The sequence below is a fragment of the Cherax quadricarinatus genome, chromosome 3 (assembly GCF_038502225.1).
Source record: "Cherax quadricarinatus isolate ZL_2023a chromosome 3, ASM3850222v1, whole genome shotgun sequence".
Classification (NCBI taxonomy): Eukaryota; Metazoa; Arthropoda; class Malacostraca; order Decapoda; family Parastacidae; genus Cherax; species Cherax quadricarinatus.
The window spans coordinates 69,017,814-69,035,819 of record NC_091294.1 but is presented as its reverse complement, the minus strand read 5'-3'; the positions used below and the strand labels follow the sequence as shown (position 1 = coordinate 69,035,819).

Below are 18,006 nucleotides of genomic sequence, written 5' to 3'. Positions count from 1 at the left end.
GTGAAATATGACTCCAAACTGACCATGAAGAACCACGCTGTAAATCTTGCAGACAAGGCAGCCAGGAAGCTTACAGCACTTCAATGTATCTCGTATCTGCTTGACAGTAGGGGTTGCAAGATTCTGTATGAGGCACAGGTGCACTCACACCTTAAGTATGCTCCACTTTCTTGGTTTGCCTGCCCCCCCCCCCCCCCCCTCTCATCTGCAACTGTTTGACAGATTAGAGAACAGAGCAAGATGTCTCATCTCTCGCCTGGACCCATCCTGGATAGATCTGCCATTTCAGCAGAGCCTTCAACACAGGAGGGATGTGGGTGGCCTTACTGTTATGTACAAGGCCAATATTGTCAAAATACCACACTTAGATCCACTTCGAGGACTGCGAGAAGCAAGCTTCTATATCACAAGATGAGCAGAAAGCAGCAACTTCACTCTGGCTGTACCCTTCTCCAGAACATAACTTCATTTGAGATCATTTATCCCCAGGATGACTCGAGTCTGGAACACATTCGTACAGCATTATGATGTCAACGAGATAAAGTCAGTTAATCAAATGAAAATGCTGGCTGACAGATGACTCCAACTTCATTCTGTTCCCTACTTGTATGTCTCACAACAATAAGAATGCTTTCAAATGAGCTGATGTAGGTAACAGCTCTTAGCTTGTCAATAAAGTTAGGGATCCTTAACCTAACCTTGTCAAACCCTGTGTAAAGAAACAAAAACAAATATACATGTATGTATGTATGTATGTATGTATGTATGTATGTATGTATGTATGTATGTATGTATATATGTATGTATATATGTATGTATATATGTGTATATTATATAATATATATATATAATATATATATATATATATATATATATATATATATATATATATATATATATATATATATATATATATATATATATATATATATTTATTAAAGGTAGTAGGTTGGTAGACAGCAACCACCCAGGGAGGTACTACCGTCCTGCCAAGTGAGTGTAAAACGAAAGCCTGTAATTGTTTTACATGATGGTAGGATTGCTGGTGTCCATTTTTCTCTCATAAACATGCAAGATTTCAGGTGTCTTGCTACTTCTACTTACACTTAAGTCACACTACACATACATGTACAAGCATATATATGATAAATTAGACACATGTGCAACTCTTGGGTATCTTTATTGAGATACCCAAGAGTTGCACATGTGTCTAATTTATCAACATGTCGGTTCTCTGAACCATTCATCGACAAGCATATATATACACACCCCTCTGGGTTTTTCTTTCTAGTTCTTGTCTTTATTTATTTCCTCTTACCTCCATGGGGAAGTAGAACAGAATTCTTCCTCCGTAAGCTATGCGTGTTGTAAGAGGCAACTAAAATGCCAGGAGCAAGGGGCTAGTAACCCCTTCTCTTGTATATATTACTAAATGTAAAAGGAGAAACTTTTGTTTTTTCTTTTGGGCCACCCCACCTCGGTGGGATATGGCCGGTGTGTTAAAAGAAAATATATATATATATATATATATATATATATATATATATATATATATATATATATATATATATATATATATATATATATATATATATATTCTTTCTTTCAACACACTGGCCGTATCCCACCGAGGCGGGGTGGCCCAAAAGGAAAAACAAAAGTTTTTCCTTTCACATTTAGTAATATATACAGGAGAAGGGGTTACTAGCCCCTTGCTCCTGGCATTTTAGTCGCCTATTACAACACGCATAGCTTACGGAGGAAGAATTCTGTTCCACTTCCCCATGGAGATAAGAGGAAATAAACAAGAACAAGAACTAGTAAGAAAATAGAAGAAAACCCAGAGGGGTGTGTATACATATGCTTGTACATGTATGTGTAGTGTGACCTAAGTGTAAGCAGAAGTAGCAAGACGTACCTGAAACCTCGCATGTTTATGAGACAGAAAAAAAAAAAAAAAAAAAAAAAAAAAAAAAATATATATATATATATATATATATATATATATATATATATATATATATATTTATTGAACACAGTTCTAAAAATAAAAACTATTGGAAAAGTATCAGTATTTGGTATTGTCCCATGCCTAGTTGTGGTCCTAACCCTCTTGTTGGTCTTTAAGAAGTTACATTAGTCCTAGTTCTTACATTCTTTCATAGTTCATTTCCTTCTTCTCAGGTAGCAGTCTTCATGCACTCCTTTGAAATTTCTGTTTTACTATACGAGGGTTCTGCAATGACACCCCACAATCAAGAAAAAATTGCACATACAAGCTAAAAAGAGTTTGGAATGATTCACTGTCTAGGTTATTGAATACCACTCTGGTAAACTTAGCCTATATTGTTGATGTTATTCTCTTGTGTGTGCACTTCAGAGGACTATCCATGAAAACATTGCCACATTAGTACAATCTCATTTATATCAAACAACTTGCACAAAGTACTTAAGAACTGCAGTGCAAATAAGTTACATTGTGTAACTTTATTGATTGGGTTACTCTAGGTATAACTCAATAATGTACTGTACATATATTTATGTTCACAGCGTATTTTACTTAGCCAACTGTAAGAGCTGAAGCTACACTGAGGTTTTTATTATTTTTACTTAATTTCTTATTGTCTTGAAATTCAACAACATTAGTCAAGTATAATACAGTACCTATAAATTTCAGTTATAATCTTCTCAACATTAAAGCTCTAAACTTTTATATCAATATGCAATAATGTATATTAAAATGTACTGCTTTATAACTTACGTCAATACAGAGTAAGAATTAGGATTAGTCTACCTGAAATGCCTGTACCAATTATGTACCTCTGTAATCTTTTGACTACCGCCCACAGGATGGGTATGGGGTGCATAATAAACATATTAAACTAACTGAAATGCCTAGGCATGCTAGTGGCCTTCTTTGTAATTAATATTTTATATTTAAACCACACACTGTAAACTTTGCAAGGAAATAAACATTCTCATTTTCATTTTCAAATAAATAACTAGATAATAATTGCTGGAGTTTATAATAAATCTCATGTGATACAATATACTGATCATGGTATCCCACCTCCAAGGACCCAGACTAGTGAACAATGTTAGGAATATCTTAGACACTCATGGTGAAAATCAGAACTAGGGAAACTAGTAACTGGGAATGGCATTTTTGCATTTAAAAATTTCACTTCTATACAGAATATGATTTGTGATTTTTTTTTTTAAATCTAACTATGGTACAAAATGTTGACATACATGAGACAAATGCAGTGGATATAAAAATGTGACTAGTACCATAACAAACACTGGGATGTCATAGCTGGTGTAAACTTGAGCTGATAAAGATGCTACCCTATACTGTACAGAGAAAATAAAAGATGTCTGTTCATACAAAACAAAATGACATCAGTCCGGGCTAAACATATAACATCACAAGTCTTAATCCTAATAACAATGAAATTTTACTAACTCCTAGTTTGAACCTTTAGTTTTTGCCCAATATATACTTATAGGTTGTGTGTGTATGTGTCGAGTATGATATTCAAATCACACTCAATATCTACCCTTTAAAAATAGACCTATAATAAAACCTTAAATTTGACCCCTTCTCTAGGACCAAGTTAACAGAATGAGGATAATTCTTATAAAATTTATGCCAGTTCATATGACTTGTCCTCCCTTGTTGAATCATCCTTTTTGAAAAACTGCACTCACCACTGCTAGTAATAGTTTCAGGTTTCAGTTCACTGATCATGTTAAAATTCAAGATGGCTTATGTTACAAAAACTTAAAAAATTTAGTAGCTGCAATTTGTGTGATGGATTATTTGACCAGGGCTACAATGAAATAATCATTTGAACACTGGTTAATATTTTGAATCATGCTGCAAAACATGCTAAAATAATAGCAGCTACTGCAATTATATACAATTTTTTTATTATAGTCATGGGAAAGTACTGAACCTGCATGATTCATACAGTGCTCAGGAAGATGAATAAGACACATATGCAACATTTGGATAGATTTGTTATCGAAACATTCTGCCTCCATATCAGGTTTCTTCAGTTAAATACAGGGCCAGCACAAGTGCTTGAGGCTAAGTGACTGACTCCCCCCCTCAAAATAACTTTTGTCTGCAGTGCTATGTTCAGTTATATTTGACTGAAAAAGTTTGTTGAGGAAGTGAAATGTTTCAGCCATACAGATACTGAAGTGTGTGCACAAATGTCTTATTTGTTAACTTGTATGTAAGCTGCCTCAGTAGGAGATGCAGAAGGACTGCCATCAGATATTATCCATATCTTCCAATGGATAAATGAAAATAACATATTGAATGGTTACAAATTTCAGTTGCTTACATTACATACAGGAAGCATGAAGAACTTGAAATGAGCAAAGAATACAGAACAGACCATCTCACAGAACAAAAGAAACAGATAAAAAACTTAAGAATAGTGTAATAATGTCAGATGGTATGTCATTTAGAGAAAACAGTAAAACAGATGCAGCAAGATGACCTTAATGATGAATAAGAGATGTGTGTAACACCTGGGTATCTATCTTCTCATGATGTTTTGCCAAGCAGTGGCTATATCAGTTTAATATAGAAGTAAGTGAAGGTCTTGAAGCTGGAGATGGTAGGAGATGAGGTAATCAGCCCCTCAGTTACTGCTACCATACCTTAACTCAGTTTCATATAAATTCTCCTTGTTTTGGTTCTCTTATTAAATACATACTTAGGACTATCTTAGACTAGGGAGTGCAATATTAAGTTTGTACTTAGTGTCTATTTTTAAAGTAAGGATTTTCAGAGTAATGTTACATAATTAAAGTGTATCAAAAATCTTATGACAAGAGATGTAATGTTTTATCATAGTTTTTACAAAAACATGAATATCAACCTAATTTGCTCAAGGAGTCCAATGTGGATACCACTTATTTGGCCTTATTAGCTTAGGTTTAGTGATATGATGAAGCAAGACTAAGAGCACTATTATGATGAAGAGCTGGAGGATTCTTGTGCTTGCTGCTGCTGTCTCGTGTTCCACACACTGGCAGGCGGCAGTGGTGCTTCTTCTTCATGAACCATAGCCATCTTGCTGAAATACATGCTTGACTTCTTTTTTCTTGGGGAAGTCTGTGTAAATGAAAAAATAATTCATACAACAGGAATATTAAAACATCTTAGTAATATAGCAATAGAAATGGACAAAGGTAAAAATAAAAATTATTGTGAAAACAGTAGCTATGTACAATAAATCCTTTCGTAAAACTCCTCTATAAAACGTGATTTTTTTTTTTTTGGAAATGAAATTAAAAAAGTGCATCCAAACACTGAATAACATATACTATGAAGGCCTTTCCATGAGCTATTCAAATCTAGATAAAGGAGAGCCCCGTATATACAGCACCCTCTTTTCGGTGTTCCACGTTTTTCGTTGGCTTTCAGTTGAGCCATTGTTCATTATGTTCATTGCTTTTATTATTTTCTGCCATTTTTGCACAATGGTTGAGGAAGAGAAGGATGACCAGTGCCATATTTTAAGGTAAGTATTGTATGTACTGTGTATTTCTTTTACTTTTTATATGTTTTTTTGTGCCCAGCTGTATTGAGCACTTAATATATGATAGTGTAAATATGTTATCAGGCATTTAGACTCATTCAGTAATGAAAAAATGCTGTTTTTCCACCCACTGGCGATTTCTGCTTATTGCACAGGGTCAGGGACCTAAGAGCCATACAAACAGGGCCTCCTCTATACTTTTTCAATCACATCACATTTACAAAAATCACATATGTAGAGGAGCATCATGAGAGTTTACTGTCAATATAAAACAATTTTTCCATGACTCTTCCCTGGGATGACCCATACTGCACCTTTCCTTTCAATCAAGATTTATAATTTTATACACCCTCTTAGTTATCCTAGTTTGCTCTGTATTCTCTAAATCCCTAAGACCACCTCAACAACACCTCCTCAAAGGTATAATTCAGAGGGCTGACAAGAGGTTTTGAGGCAGTTTGGGCATTTGGAAAGGATGGAGCTGAATAAGATGACAAAGAGGAGATATAAGTGTGAGGAGGAGAAAAAGAGGAATAGAGGTCATCCCAGGAAAGGCTGAGGAAAGTATAAAGGAGGTTTTTAAGTGCTTAAGTGTGTTAGATTGGATTGAGTGGAGACAGTTGGTTTTAATGGCTTGATGTGCTGTTGGAATGTTACCAAGATAACATTTATGAAGGGATTCAGAGAAACTGTTTAGCTAGACTTGAATCTGGCTAAATACCATTCCCGGAACTCTGAAGAAGTGGTAGGGAGGGTGCTGTTCAGAGGGTCATTTGAAAATGAAAATGAAAATTTTTATTTTCTTGGTTTACATATTAAAAGATATCAATTACAAAGAAAGCCACTAGCATGCCTAGGCATTTCAGGCAGACTAATCCTAATTCTTACTGACTATTCTATATTGACACAGGTTATGGAGCAGTACATCCACCAGCACACTTTTGGCAAGGCAGTGATTGAGTGAATAATAATGAATGTGTTTCCTTTTTGGGGGGATTATGCAACCTTCATGGGAGAGGTTGGTGTAAAACTAGTTTAATACTATTTCTATACCATTAAAACTGCCGAATAATTTTATATCAATAAAACCACCGTAGCTGTAAACCTGTAAAACTACAGTAGTCTTACACCAGTAAAACTACAATAGTTTTCCACCATAATAACTAATTTTACATTAATAAAACTAGTTTAACATTAATAAAACTAATTTTACTTTAGTAAAACTAATTTTATACTAGTAAAAGTAGTTTACACCAGTAATACAGTACTAGTTTTGCCGTGGTGCCCCTCTGAACTGTACCATTCTCATCCCTCCTTCAGAGTGTAGGCAATGTACAGTATTTCCCACCACCAGGACTCAAGTCTGGCTAACCAGTTTCCCTGAATCCTTTCATAAATGATGCCTTGTTCACACTCAAACAACACATCAAGCCAGAGAAATTACATGCTTCTATACACTTCGATCAATCACACTCATACAATCCTGTTGGATGTTCAAGCCACTAGCACTCAAAACTTCCTTTACCCCCCGCCACTACCCATTTCTGGGACAACCCTTACCCCTCCTTCTGATTTTACACTGTTTATTTAACATGATGGCAGTCATGACAAATTTCAAACTGTATTTGTTCATAACATGACTGTAAACAAACCATGTAACTTTACAGCTTTATGACTCATTTGCCATGGGTTCTGACCTCACCTGTTCCATGGTTTATTTCTGTTCATGCACTGTTGTCTTACCAGTGTTGAGGTGCCAGCTTGATCTTCCCCAGATGATGATGATGAGGTGATACCTTCATCCAAGTGAAGATCCATAGAAGAGCCCTCCAGCTCCAGCTCGTTGTAGAGTGAAGACAACTGGTCATCGACCCATGCAGGCTGACGAAAACAAAACAAAAAGTTTATTAAAGATAAGCATATAAATTTTGCAGCCTCCATGGAGTTCTCATGTATGTAGTGCACCTCTCCACAAAATTAATTTTAATCCCTATTTATACAATTTATGGATTATTTCCTATTACAAACTGCTTTTACTATATGTACATTGTATATGTAGCTTTAATATAATGAGTGACCCATTGAAGAAAATCATCACTCACTTCTTGATTTTCTTTCCACAAATGTACAGACATTACCATCTAAATGACCAGTTGAAACACATCTAGACCATCATAAGGTGCAGGCACTGTACTTCCAACTTACAGAATACAAATCTGATTAACAGATTTCTCTGAATCCATTCATAGATATTATCCTTCTCACAGGCTGTGATGGTTATGTGGGCCAGCAAGCAACTAACAGCAACAGCCTGGTTGAACAAGCAACAAACAGGTACCAGGTTGGACTCAGAGAGTAGAATAACTCTTGAAACTGACCACAGGCAGGTGCCACATTAAATTCCTTAAAACATTTTTCTCTCCTCCCCTCAACCCTAAGAAAATATGGTGGATGTTCAAAGACCAACCTCTGTAAACCTCTGTTACAATTCCCCTCCAACCATTCATGCAATATCCAATAAACCATTTTCCATCCAAGCCAGTTTCATACACCCTCATAGTCAACCTAACTTGCTTCATCCTTATTAAATGACCAAACCATCTCAAGTCCTCCTCTGTTCTTTACTTTACACTTTTCACACACCCACACCATCTTATTTTTTTCGTTTTTTAATTTCTATTTAATAATCACACTTGGAAATATAAACACATATGCAGTATAATGTGATCTTTTATTGACAACGTTTCGCCCACACAGTGGGCTTTTTCAAGTCACAAACAGATCTACCTGGGGTGGAAGGTATGCAAGTATTTATAGTCAGGTTCAGAATGCTGAGGTCAGGTGGAGAATGCTGCATCTGATGATGTACTGAGTGGGGTTATAGAGTCTAAAATCTTGGGTAGCTTGGAAGGGAGATTGGATAAGTTTGTGAGCAGACCTTCTGCAGTGTTCTTCCATTCCTATGCTCTTATGTGGGATAGCGATGAAGAAGTTTCTTGGCAAGTGGTTCAGCTATGTTATAGAAGCCATTATTCTGGTTGAAGTTGTCGGATATAGAGATAAGCGATGATTCCAGGATTCTTCAGTATTGAGTGTTGTCTTCTGTGGCGATAAGTCTTGAGTTTCTGTAGTTTATTAAGTGGTTGTGTGAATTACGGTGTTGTACACAGGCATTCCTTGTATCGTCAGACCTACTTGCGTATTGGTGTTCTAAAATATGTGTTTGGAGGTCCCTTGATGTTTCGCCCATGTATAATTTGCTGCAGTCATTGCAAGGGATTATGTATACCCCTGCAGAGGATGGAAGTTTGTCCTGTCTATCACTGGTAATGTCCTTGATGGTCGTGGTTGTGGAGGTAGATACTTGGAATGATGTATTGGAAAAGATGTTGGAAATGTGTTTGGCAATGGAGTTGGTGGGGAGGACTATGTATCTCTTCTTGGCAGTGTCTTCTCTGGGTGTGTTGAAGATGCTTAATGCCCGTCGTCTGCAGTCTCTGATGAAGTGACGAGGATAGTGGAGTTTGGAAAATACTTGTTCAATTATAGTGCATTCTTTCTCAAGAAACTCATTGCTGCAGATTCTGAGTGAGTGCAGGAAGAAGCCTATAATTACACCACGTTTAGTTTTGGTGTTGTGGTGAGAGTAGAAGTGGAGAAGATCATTTTGGTTGGTGGGTTTTTGATAGACTTGAAAACGAAGTTCATGGTCAGCTTTATTTTATTTATTTATTTAATGTCTTTGCAAACAGTACATTGAGATTGTGTATATACAGTAGTGGGTTGCAATGCAAAGAGAGCCTCTATTATGCCTTGGCATTATGGGCCAACTTAACATTATTGGTTTACATTCTACTTAATAATAAGGAGTAGTATATCATAGTTGTACAGTAGGAAAGTAATTATTTCATAGTTGTATGGTAGAATATTAATTATAAATGAATCAAAATTTGTATAATACAAAGATATACGTATTTATATTCTAAAATGCTTTTGTGAAAAACAATGATTCAATTATATTCCTGTCAACAATGGATAAAAGGTTCAATGTGATTGTTTCAGTTATGATGTGGGAGTACATAGGTGAGTAAATGTGTACTGAGTATTTAGTATTTAGTCTAGGGTGATTAAGTGGCTTTTGAGAAGAGTCTTAAATTGATTTTCAGACTGGGTTACTTCAATATCTTCTGGTAATGAATTCCATATTTTGGGGCCCTTTATGTGCATAGAGTTTTTACACAGTGTGATATGGACACAAGGTATATCAAAAAGAGATCTGTGTCTTGTGTTGTGGTCATGTGTCCTGTTTAGGTTGGTGAGGAGAAGTTTGAGTTGGGGGTTTATATTTGCGTATATTGTTCTGTGTATGTAGTAGGCACATGAATAAGTATGGATGTTCTTAATGGTAAGCAGATTCAGACTTTTGAAAATTGGTGGAGTATGCTGGCAGGAGTGGGAATTTGTTATCATTCTTACTGCTGTCTTTTGCTGGGTTATTGGGGGTTTTAGGCGATTGGATGTTGTTGATACCCATGCACAAATTCCATATGTAAGATAAGGGTATATGAGTGAATGGTACAGTGCCAGGAGAGCTGATTGTGGAACGTAGTACCTTATCTTTGATAGTATGCCTACAGTCTTGGAGATTTTCTTGGTGATTTGTTGTATGTGTGTCCGGAACTTAAGGCTACTGTCAAGGTGGATACCTAGGAATTTTCTCTCTGTGAGTCTTGTGACTGATGATCCATTTAGCTTAATGTTAATTGGATCATTTGCAGCTTTGTTTCCAAACTGAATGAAATAGGTTTTATCAGTGTTCAGGGTAAGTTTGTTAGTCATCATCCAGGCAGATATTTTCTGTAATTCAGCATTGATTGTGTTTGCTAGTATGACTGTGTTTGGGTGGGAAAATACATATGTAGTGTCATCTGCAAATAATATGGGTTTGAGTAGCTGTGATGCATTCGGTAGATCATTGATGTAGACGAGAAAGAGGAGTGGTCCAAGGATGCTTCCTTGTGGGACTCCTACTGTGATTGGTTGGGTGGAAGAGTTTGCATCATTTGCATACACATATTGAGTTCTGTTACTAAGGTATGACTTTAGGTAGTTGAAGGAGTGGCCTCTGATACCATAGTGCATTAATTTGGAGTACAGTAGTTCATGGTCAACTGTATCGAAAGCTTTGCGTAAATGAATGAAAATGCCCAGCGGGACTTCTTTCTTTTCAAGCGCGGTATATATTAGTTCTAGCATGTGTATGATAGCATCATTTGTGCTTTTATTATTCCTGAATCCAAACTGACAAGGGTTTAATATGTTGTGTGAAACGAGGTAGGAATACATCCATCTATGAATTAATTTTTCAAAGATTTTAGAGAGCAGTGGTAAGTTAGATATTGGTCTATAGTTATTCAAGTCAGCTTGGTCACCTTCTTTATGGATCAGAGTGACCTTCGCTATTATGAGGATTGTTGGGAAGGTAGATGATTCAATGGATTTGTTAAAGAGCGTTGCAATAATTGGTGACAATACTTGAGAAGCTTTTTTGTACATAAAAGCAGGCAAGTTGTTTATGTCTCCTGCCTTGTTTTTAAGGGTGTTTATGATGAGCATAACTTCAGTGGGGTTGGTTGGAGCTAAGAATAGCATATTTGGGTAGGTTCCTATGAGGTAGTCTGATGGATGGGCATTTGTGCTTGGTATTTTGTTTGCTAGATTTTTTCCTATGGTGGAGAAGAAAACATTAAGTCTGTTTGCTGTTTTGGTTGGAGTGAGTAGGGGTTCATCTGATTTTGTTAGTTTGATTGCTTTGTTTTTAGATAACTTCTTAGTTCCAAGAATTTCAGATAGAGTTTTCCAGGTTTTTTTCATATCACCTTTGATGTTATGTAATCTATTTTCATAATACATTTTTTTTTACCTTCTTATCAGGCTGGTAAGTGCTGACGAGTAATTTCTCGACTGTTCTCTAGTTATTTGACCCATTCTATACTGTTTTTTATATTTGTGCTTTGTGTTAATGGATTTGAGGATGCTTGGTGTTAGCCAGGGATTATTCAGTCTCTTTGCTGTGATCTGTTTAGTTTTTCTGGGGCAATGTCTGTTATAGAGGCATTGGGCTTTTTTTAGAAAATTATTTATACATTCATTCATATCTGTATATGTTTCAAGCTCATTTTGCCAATCGATGTTATTCATAGCTGCTATAAAGTTGTTAACTGCTGTCTCGTTATGTAGTCTGAAGGTTACTTTAGTAATGTCTTGTGGTAGTTTGCCCAGATTAGTTATGAGAAAGGTTGGGTAGTGGTCTGTAGTGTTGTTCGTGATTATGCCTGATTTTAAAAGGGAATATGTATGGTGTTTGTCCAGATGTGGTCTATTAAGGAGATGCTTGTCTCAGAGATTCTTGTAGGTTTAGATATTGCTGGTAGCAACAAGCAGTTACTCATTGTGTTTGTGAATTCGGTTACTTGTGGGTCCTGGTCGTGTAGTATGTTTATGTTGAAATCACCTGTTAGTAGTAGGTGGTCTTTATTCATGTGTGCATCAGTAATCATGTTTCCTAGTTTTTCACTAACATGATAAATGTTTGACTGTGGTACTCTGTAGATATTTATAACTGTGAGGGTTTTTTGCAGGTCTTTTAATTTAAATTTGGCTATGATATATTCTCCATGTTCATCCCTTGTGCAAGATTTATTGATATATTCGAGTTGATTTGATTTGAATAGTATACAGCTGTTCCTCTCCCTTGCTGGTCTGTTCTACAGTTGTGTATGGCCATGTAGCCAGGAATGTTATAGACATCTGTAATATCAGGCTTAAGCCAGGTTTCTGTGAGTGTGGTGATTGATATATTGGAATGAAGGGAACTGAGTAATGCTGTGAGGTCATCATAATGTTTGCTCAAGGATCTGACATTGTAGTTAAGGATGGTTATGTTATTGTTTGCACTGAGTAATGTCTTTGCTTGGTCTGCTGTGTAGTAATTACAGTTACTGGTTGATTCATGTAATTCATTTTGTAAAAAGTTTACATCAGGATCTATGTCTGTAATCATAGGATGAGAGTAATTTTACAAACTAGATTTCCTGAGTAAAATGATATAAGATTTATATTGAATCTACAACTAGACTTATGACTAAGACACCGTGATTAATCTAAAACTTGTAAAAATTTGAAAGAAAAAGGGATTATTACAGAACTGATAATTTAGTTATAGAACTTTAATTATTTTTAACAAGTGAGTTTATGAACTACAGAAGATATTTACAGTTAAAATAAAGGAGCTAATGGATATAATAGTAAAAGAATGTATTAAAAGTAAAATCAGTAGCACCTGAGGTAGTCTGTAGCACCTGGAGTATTTTAATGGCAAAATAGTGAACTTATTACACTTTAGCTCCTGAGAATAACACTTAGATTATTTTAACAATTGTGAATATATGAACTGAGGTAGTTATATAAAGCTAAAATAAGGGAGAAAATATATAAGGGACTAAATTAAGTAAAGGTAAACAAAGTTCAATGGACAGATAGTCACTATGATATAATATTGATCTGGGAGTAAGATCTGATTTGTAATGTATAATAAGTTGAGCAATTTATTGCACTATAAAAAGTAGAGAAATATGAGGTAGCTGGTACTAGCTAGCAAAAGATAGTTTTGGGACCCACACAATAATGTAATTGGAATATACACTAATTGCTCACACAATATAAAGGTGATTAACATAGTAGTTGTAAGATGAATTAAATGGACAGGTAGCAACCATGAATAACATTAATTTGGAGTAAGATTTGACTTGCAACACAAAATTATGAGCAATAAATGCAGTTAGAAAGTAAAAAGTATTTGAGGTAGCTGGTATTAGCTAGTAAAAGAAAAAATAATAATGCACAATAATATAATAGTAAATAATAATAATGCACAATAATATAATAGTAACATACACTATATGCACCACACGTATATATGTGTTAAGAACACTTATCTAATCTGTTACAGAAATGTCAGCTTTTCTAAGGAAGGTAGAGAAATCATGTTCATTTGAGATGGTGTATTGTTGTCCTGTTGAAGTTTTTCTAATTAGTATTTTCCCAACTCGAGTGAAACACTGATGTATTTTGTTTTCCTGTTTAAGTTTTCTCAACCTGAACAGAAGGTTTTGACGTTTTCTCGTTAGACACTCGTTGATGTACACTCCATTTTTCATTGTAATTGCTGATGTAATTAAGTCCTTTCTTTTATCATATGAATGAAGTCTGATCATAATACTGTGTTTACTACCTTGTTTTTCTAACAAACGTGTTTCTTTGATTTCATTGTTTTGCACGATAACTTGTACATGGTCATGTATTATCCTGATTGCAGTTTCTTTGCTCTGTTCTTGGGTTATGTCACTAGGAATGTGTTGACTGTTTATTATAACTGCATCAGACAGCTTATCTTGTTCAGTTTTGTCGTCTTGGAAATCAAGGTATTCATTCAGTTGAGTGTGCATGTTCTGATTCCAGTCCTTGATTGCTTCTTCAACCTTCATATTTAGAGTTGTTATTTGGTCAGTGTGACTGGCTATTGCTGTTTTCAGGGTATTTTCTGTGTCAGCACTTCCCGAGGTAATCTTCTCTTCAAGGATTGGATCTTATTCGCGAGGTTGGTTATCTTGGATTCTCGTCGTGCAAGCGTTGCTTTAATATCTTTGATTTCGTTTTCTGGAGCGACGATGTAGTCCCTGATATTGTCAGGAATAATCATAGCTGAGTTATCATGGGTGAATCCTTTGAAGGGAGTGGAGTTGGAGGGGGAGTCAGCCATGTTTGTTGTTGTTGTTCCCTGGGTTGTATTGGCGAGGGGGGTCGATGATACACCGGTGTCCTGCTGGGTAGACAAGTTGAGTTCTAGGGTCCTTGGTGTTATTCTTTTCTTACTGCTGCTATTTCTTCTGCAATATCCTTTCATAGTATCATTAAAGTTGATACTGTGTAGCTATGGTGGAGAAGGCTTGATTTCCCTGAGCTTGGGTTAAGTGATTGTCTGGCAGTGGAAGCAGTGTTTGGGTTAGCAGGGCTGTCTTCCTTAGATCTTCTATTTTGTCAAGATTTGGGTTACATTCTTAGTATTCTTGGGTCATTTTGTGGTCTACGTGGGTTCATGTAGTTGTACCTTCAATTAGGCCATCACAAGCTTTGATGAGCAATGGTTTCTTGGAGAATAAGAGTTGTTAGGATGCCGAAGAGTGTTGTTGACTTCTTCTTCAAGTGTGAACTATATTGAAGGCTCGACCTGGTTGAGCGTTATGTTCCATTATGTTGACAACATTCTCCTCATAACTCCTAGGTGCTTCAACGTTCAAGCTCTCCAAGACAAGCTCGACCAGGTCGAGCCTTCAATCCAGTGGCTTTCTTTTGTACCTAAGAATATTTTATTACTTTTTTTTTAATTAACACATTGGCCATTTCCCACCAAGGCAGGGTGGCCCAAAAAAAAAAAAACTTTCATCATTCACTCCATCACTGTCTTGCCAGAAGCATGCTTACACTACAGCTACAAAACTGCAACATTAACACTCCTCCTTCAGAGTGCCGGCACTGTACTTCCCATCTCCAGGAATCAAGTCCGGACTGCTGGTTTCCTTGAATCCCTTCATAAATGTTACCTTCCTCACACTCCAACAGCATGTCAAGTCCTAAAAACCATTTGTTTCCATTCGCTCCTATCTAACACGCTCACTTACTGGAAATTCAAGCCCCTCGCACACAAAAACTCCTTTACTCCATCCCTCCAACCTTTCCTAGGCCAACCCCTACCCTGCCTTCCCTCCACTACAGATCTATACACACTCGAAGTCATTCTATTTCGTTCCAGCCTCTCTACATGTCCAAACCATCTCAATAATCCCTCCTCAGCTCTCTGGATAATAATTTTGGTAATCCCACACCTCCTCCTAATCTCCAAACTACAGACTCTCTGCATTATATTCACACCACACATTGCCCTCAGACACGACATCTCTACTGCCTCCACCCTTCTCCTTGTTGCAACATTCACAACCCATGCCTCACACCCATACAAGAGCATTAGTATAACTATACTCTCATACATTCCCCTCTTTGCTTTTATGGATAAAGTTCTTTGTCTCCACAAACTTCTCAGTGTACCACTCACCTTTTTCACCTCGTCAATTCTATGATTTACCTCATCTTTCATAGACCCATCCACTGACACATCACTCTCAAATATCTAAACACATTCACCTCCTCCATACTCTCTCCCTCCAGTCTGATATCCAGTCTTCTGTTACCTAATTTTTTCGTTATCCTCATCACCTTACTCTTTCCTATATTCACCTTTAATTTCCTTCTTCCTGCTTCTAAACTGTTGTGTTCTGAGCACCTCTGCAAAAACAGTGATTATGTGTGAGTGAGGTGAAAGTGTTGAATGATGATGAAAGTATTTTTTGGGGGGGATTTTCTTTCTTTTTTGGGTCACCCTGCCTCGGTGGGAGACGGGCGACTTGTTGAAAAAAAAAAAAAATTCATGTAGTGGTATGGGCAGTGTCGGCGGTGGACGAGAGTTTGTCTGGAGACTGGGCAAAATACTTCATGAATAATTTAGCTAATATCAGCTATACGGCATGAATTTATGGGCCACTTGCCTTAATTCATCCTCTTCCCTCCTTCCCATCCTTTTCCAGTTATTTCCATCCTTCCTTATCCTTCTTCCTTCCCATCTCACAACAGCTCTCATCGTCTTATTCAATTCGATTCGATTCAGCTATACGGTTTATTTATCTATCACCGTTCATCTATTATGACATAACAAATAATATAAATAACATAGAAACATGATATATCCTCTAGAATGAATATAATATGTCATTATGTAACAGGTGTAGGCGGCCACAACCGCTCCCTCTTTGTTGTGGTAAACACTGCCATCTAGTGATGGCCTTTTGAAGCCGTTTATTATTATAATTATTATATGTAGTACATTATTATTTTTTTTATTATTAACACACTGGCCGATTCCCATCAAGGCAAGGTGGCCCGAAAAAGAAAAACTTTCACCATCATTCACTCCATCACTGTCTTGTCAGAAGGGTGCTTTACACTACAGTTTTTAAACTGCAACATTAACACCCCTCCTTCAGAGTGCAGGCACTGTACTTCCCATCTCCAGGACTCAAGTCCGGCCTGCCGGTTTCCCTGAATCCCTTCATAAATGTTACTTTGCTCACACTCCAACAGCACGTCAAGTATTAAAAGCTATTTGTCTCCATTCACTCCTATCAAACACGCTCACGCATGCCCGCTAGAAGTCCAAGCCCCTCGCACACAAAACCTCCTTTACCCCCTCCCTCCACCCTTTCCTAGGCCGACCCCTACCCCGCCTTCCTTCCACTACAGACTGATACACTCTTGAAGTCATTCTGTTTCACTCCATTCTCTCTACATGTCCGAATCACCTCAACAATCCTTCCTCAGCCCTCTGGACAACAGTTTTGGTAATCCCGCACCTCCTCCTAACTTCCAAACTACAAATTCTCTGCATTATATTCACACCACACATTGCCCTCAGACATGACATCTCCACTGCCTCCAGCCTTCTCCTCGCTGCAACATTCATCACCCATGCTTCGCACCCATATAAGAGCGTTGGTAAAACTATACTCTGATACATTCCCCTCTTTGCCTCCAAGGACAAAGTTCTTTGTCTCCACAGACTCCTAAGTGCACCGCTCACCCTTTTCCCCCTCATCAATTCTATGATTCACCTCATCTTTCATAGACCCATCCGCTGACACGTCCACTCCCAAATATCTGAATACATTCACCTCCTCCATACTCTCTCCCTCCAATCTGATATCCAATCTTTCATCACCTAATCTTTTTGTTATCCTCATAACCTTACTCTTTCCTGTATTCACTTTTAATTTTCTTCTTTTGCATACCCTACCAAATTCATCCACCAACCTCTGCAACTTCTCTTCAGAATCTCCCAAGAGCACAGTGTCATCAACAAAGAGCAACTGTGACAACTCCCTCTTTATGTGTGATTCTTTATCTTTTAACTCCATGCCTCTTGCCAAGACCCTCACATTTGCTTCTCTTACAACCCCATCTATAAATATATTAAACAACCACGGTGACATCACACATCCTTGTCTAAGGCCTACTTTTACTGGGAAATAATCTCCCTCTTTCCTACATACTCTACCTTGAGCCTCACTATCCTTGTAAAAACTCTTCACTGCTTTCAATAACCTACCTCCTACACCATACACCTGCAACATCTGCCACATTGCCCCCCTATCCACCCTGTCATACGCCTTTTCCAAATCCATAAATGCCATAAAAACCTCTTTAGCCTTATCTAAATACTGTTCACTTATATGTTTCACTGTAAACACTTGGTCCACACACCCCCTACCTTTCCTAA

General features: G+C 37.0%; 1 protein-coding gene across 5 annotated transcripts in view; it reads right to left on the bottom strand.

The window, feature by feature from the left end:
• Nucleotides 1-2,066: 2,066 nt before the first annotated feature.
• per (period circadian regulator) overlaps nucleotides 2,067-18,006 on the bottom strand; it is a 172,905-nt gene continuing 156,965 nt past the window's right edge. For all 5 annotated transcript variants that reach the window (XM_070092108.1, XM_070092127.1, XM_070092122.1 and 2 more), the window contains exons 24-25: nucleotides 7,305-7,442; nucleotides 2,067-5,134 (exon numbers count right to left, since the gene is read on the bottom strand). In XM_070092108.1, coding sequence (XP_069948209.1) covers nucleotides 4,991-5,134; nucleotides 7,305-7,442 — 282 coding nt within the window. In that variant the 3' untranslated portion in view covers nucleotides 2,067-4,990. The remainder of the gene's footprint in view (nucleotides 5,135-7,304; nucleotides 7,443-18,006) is intronic.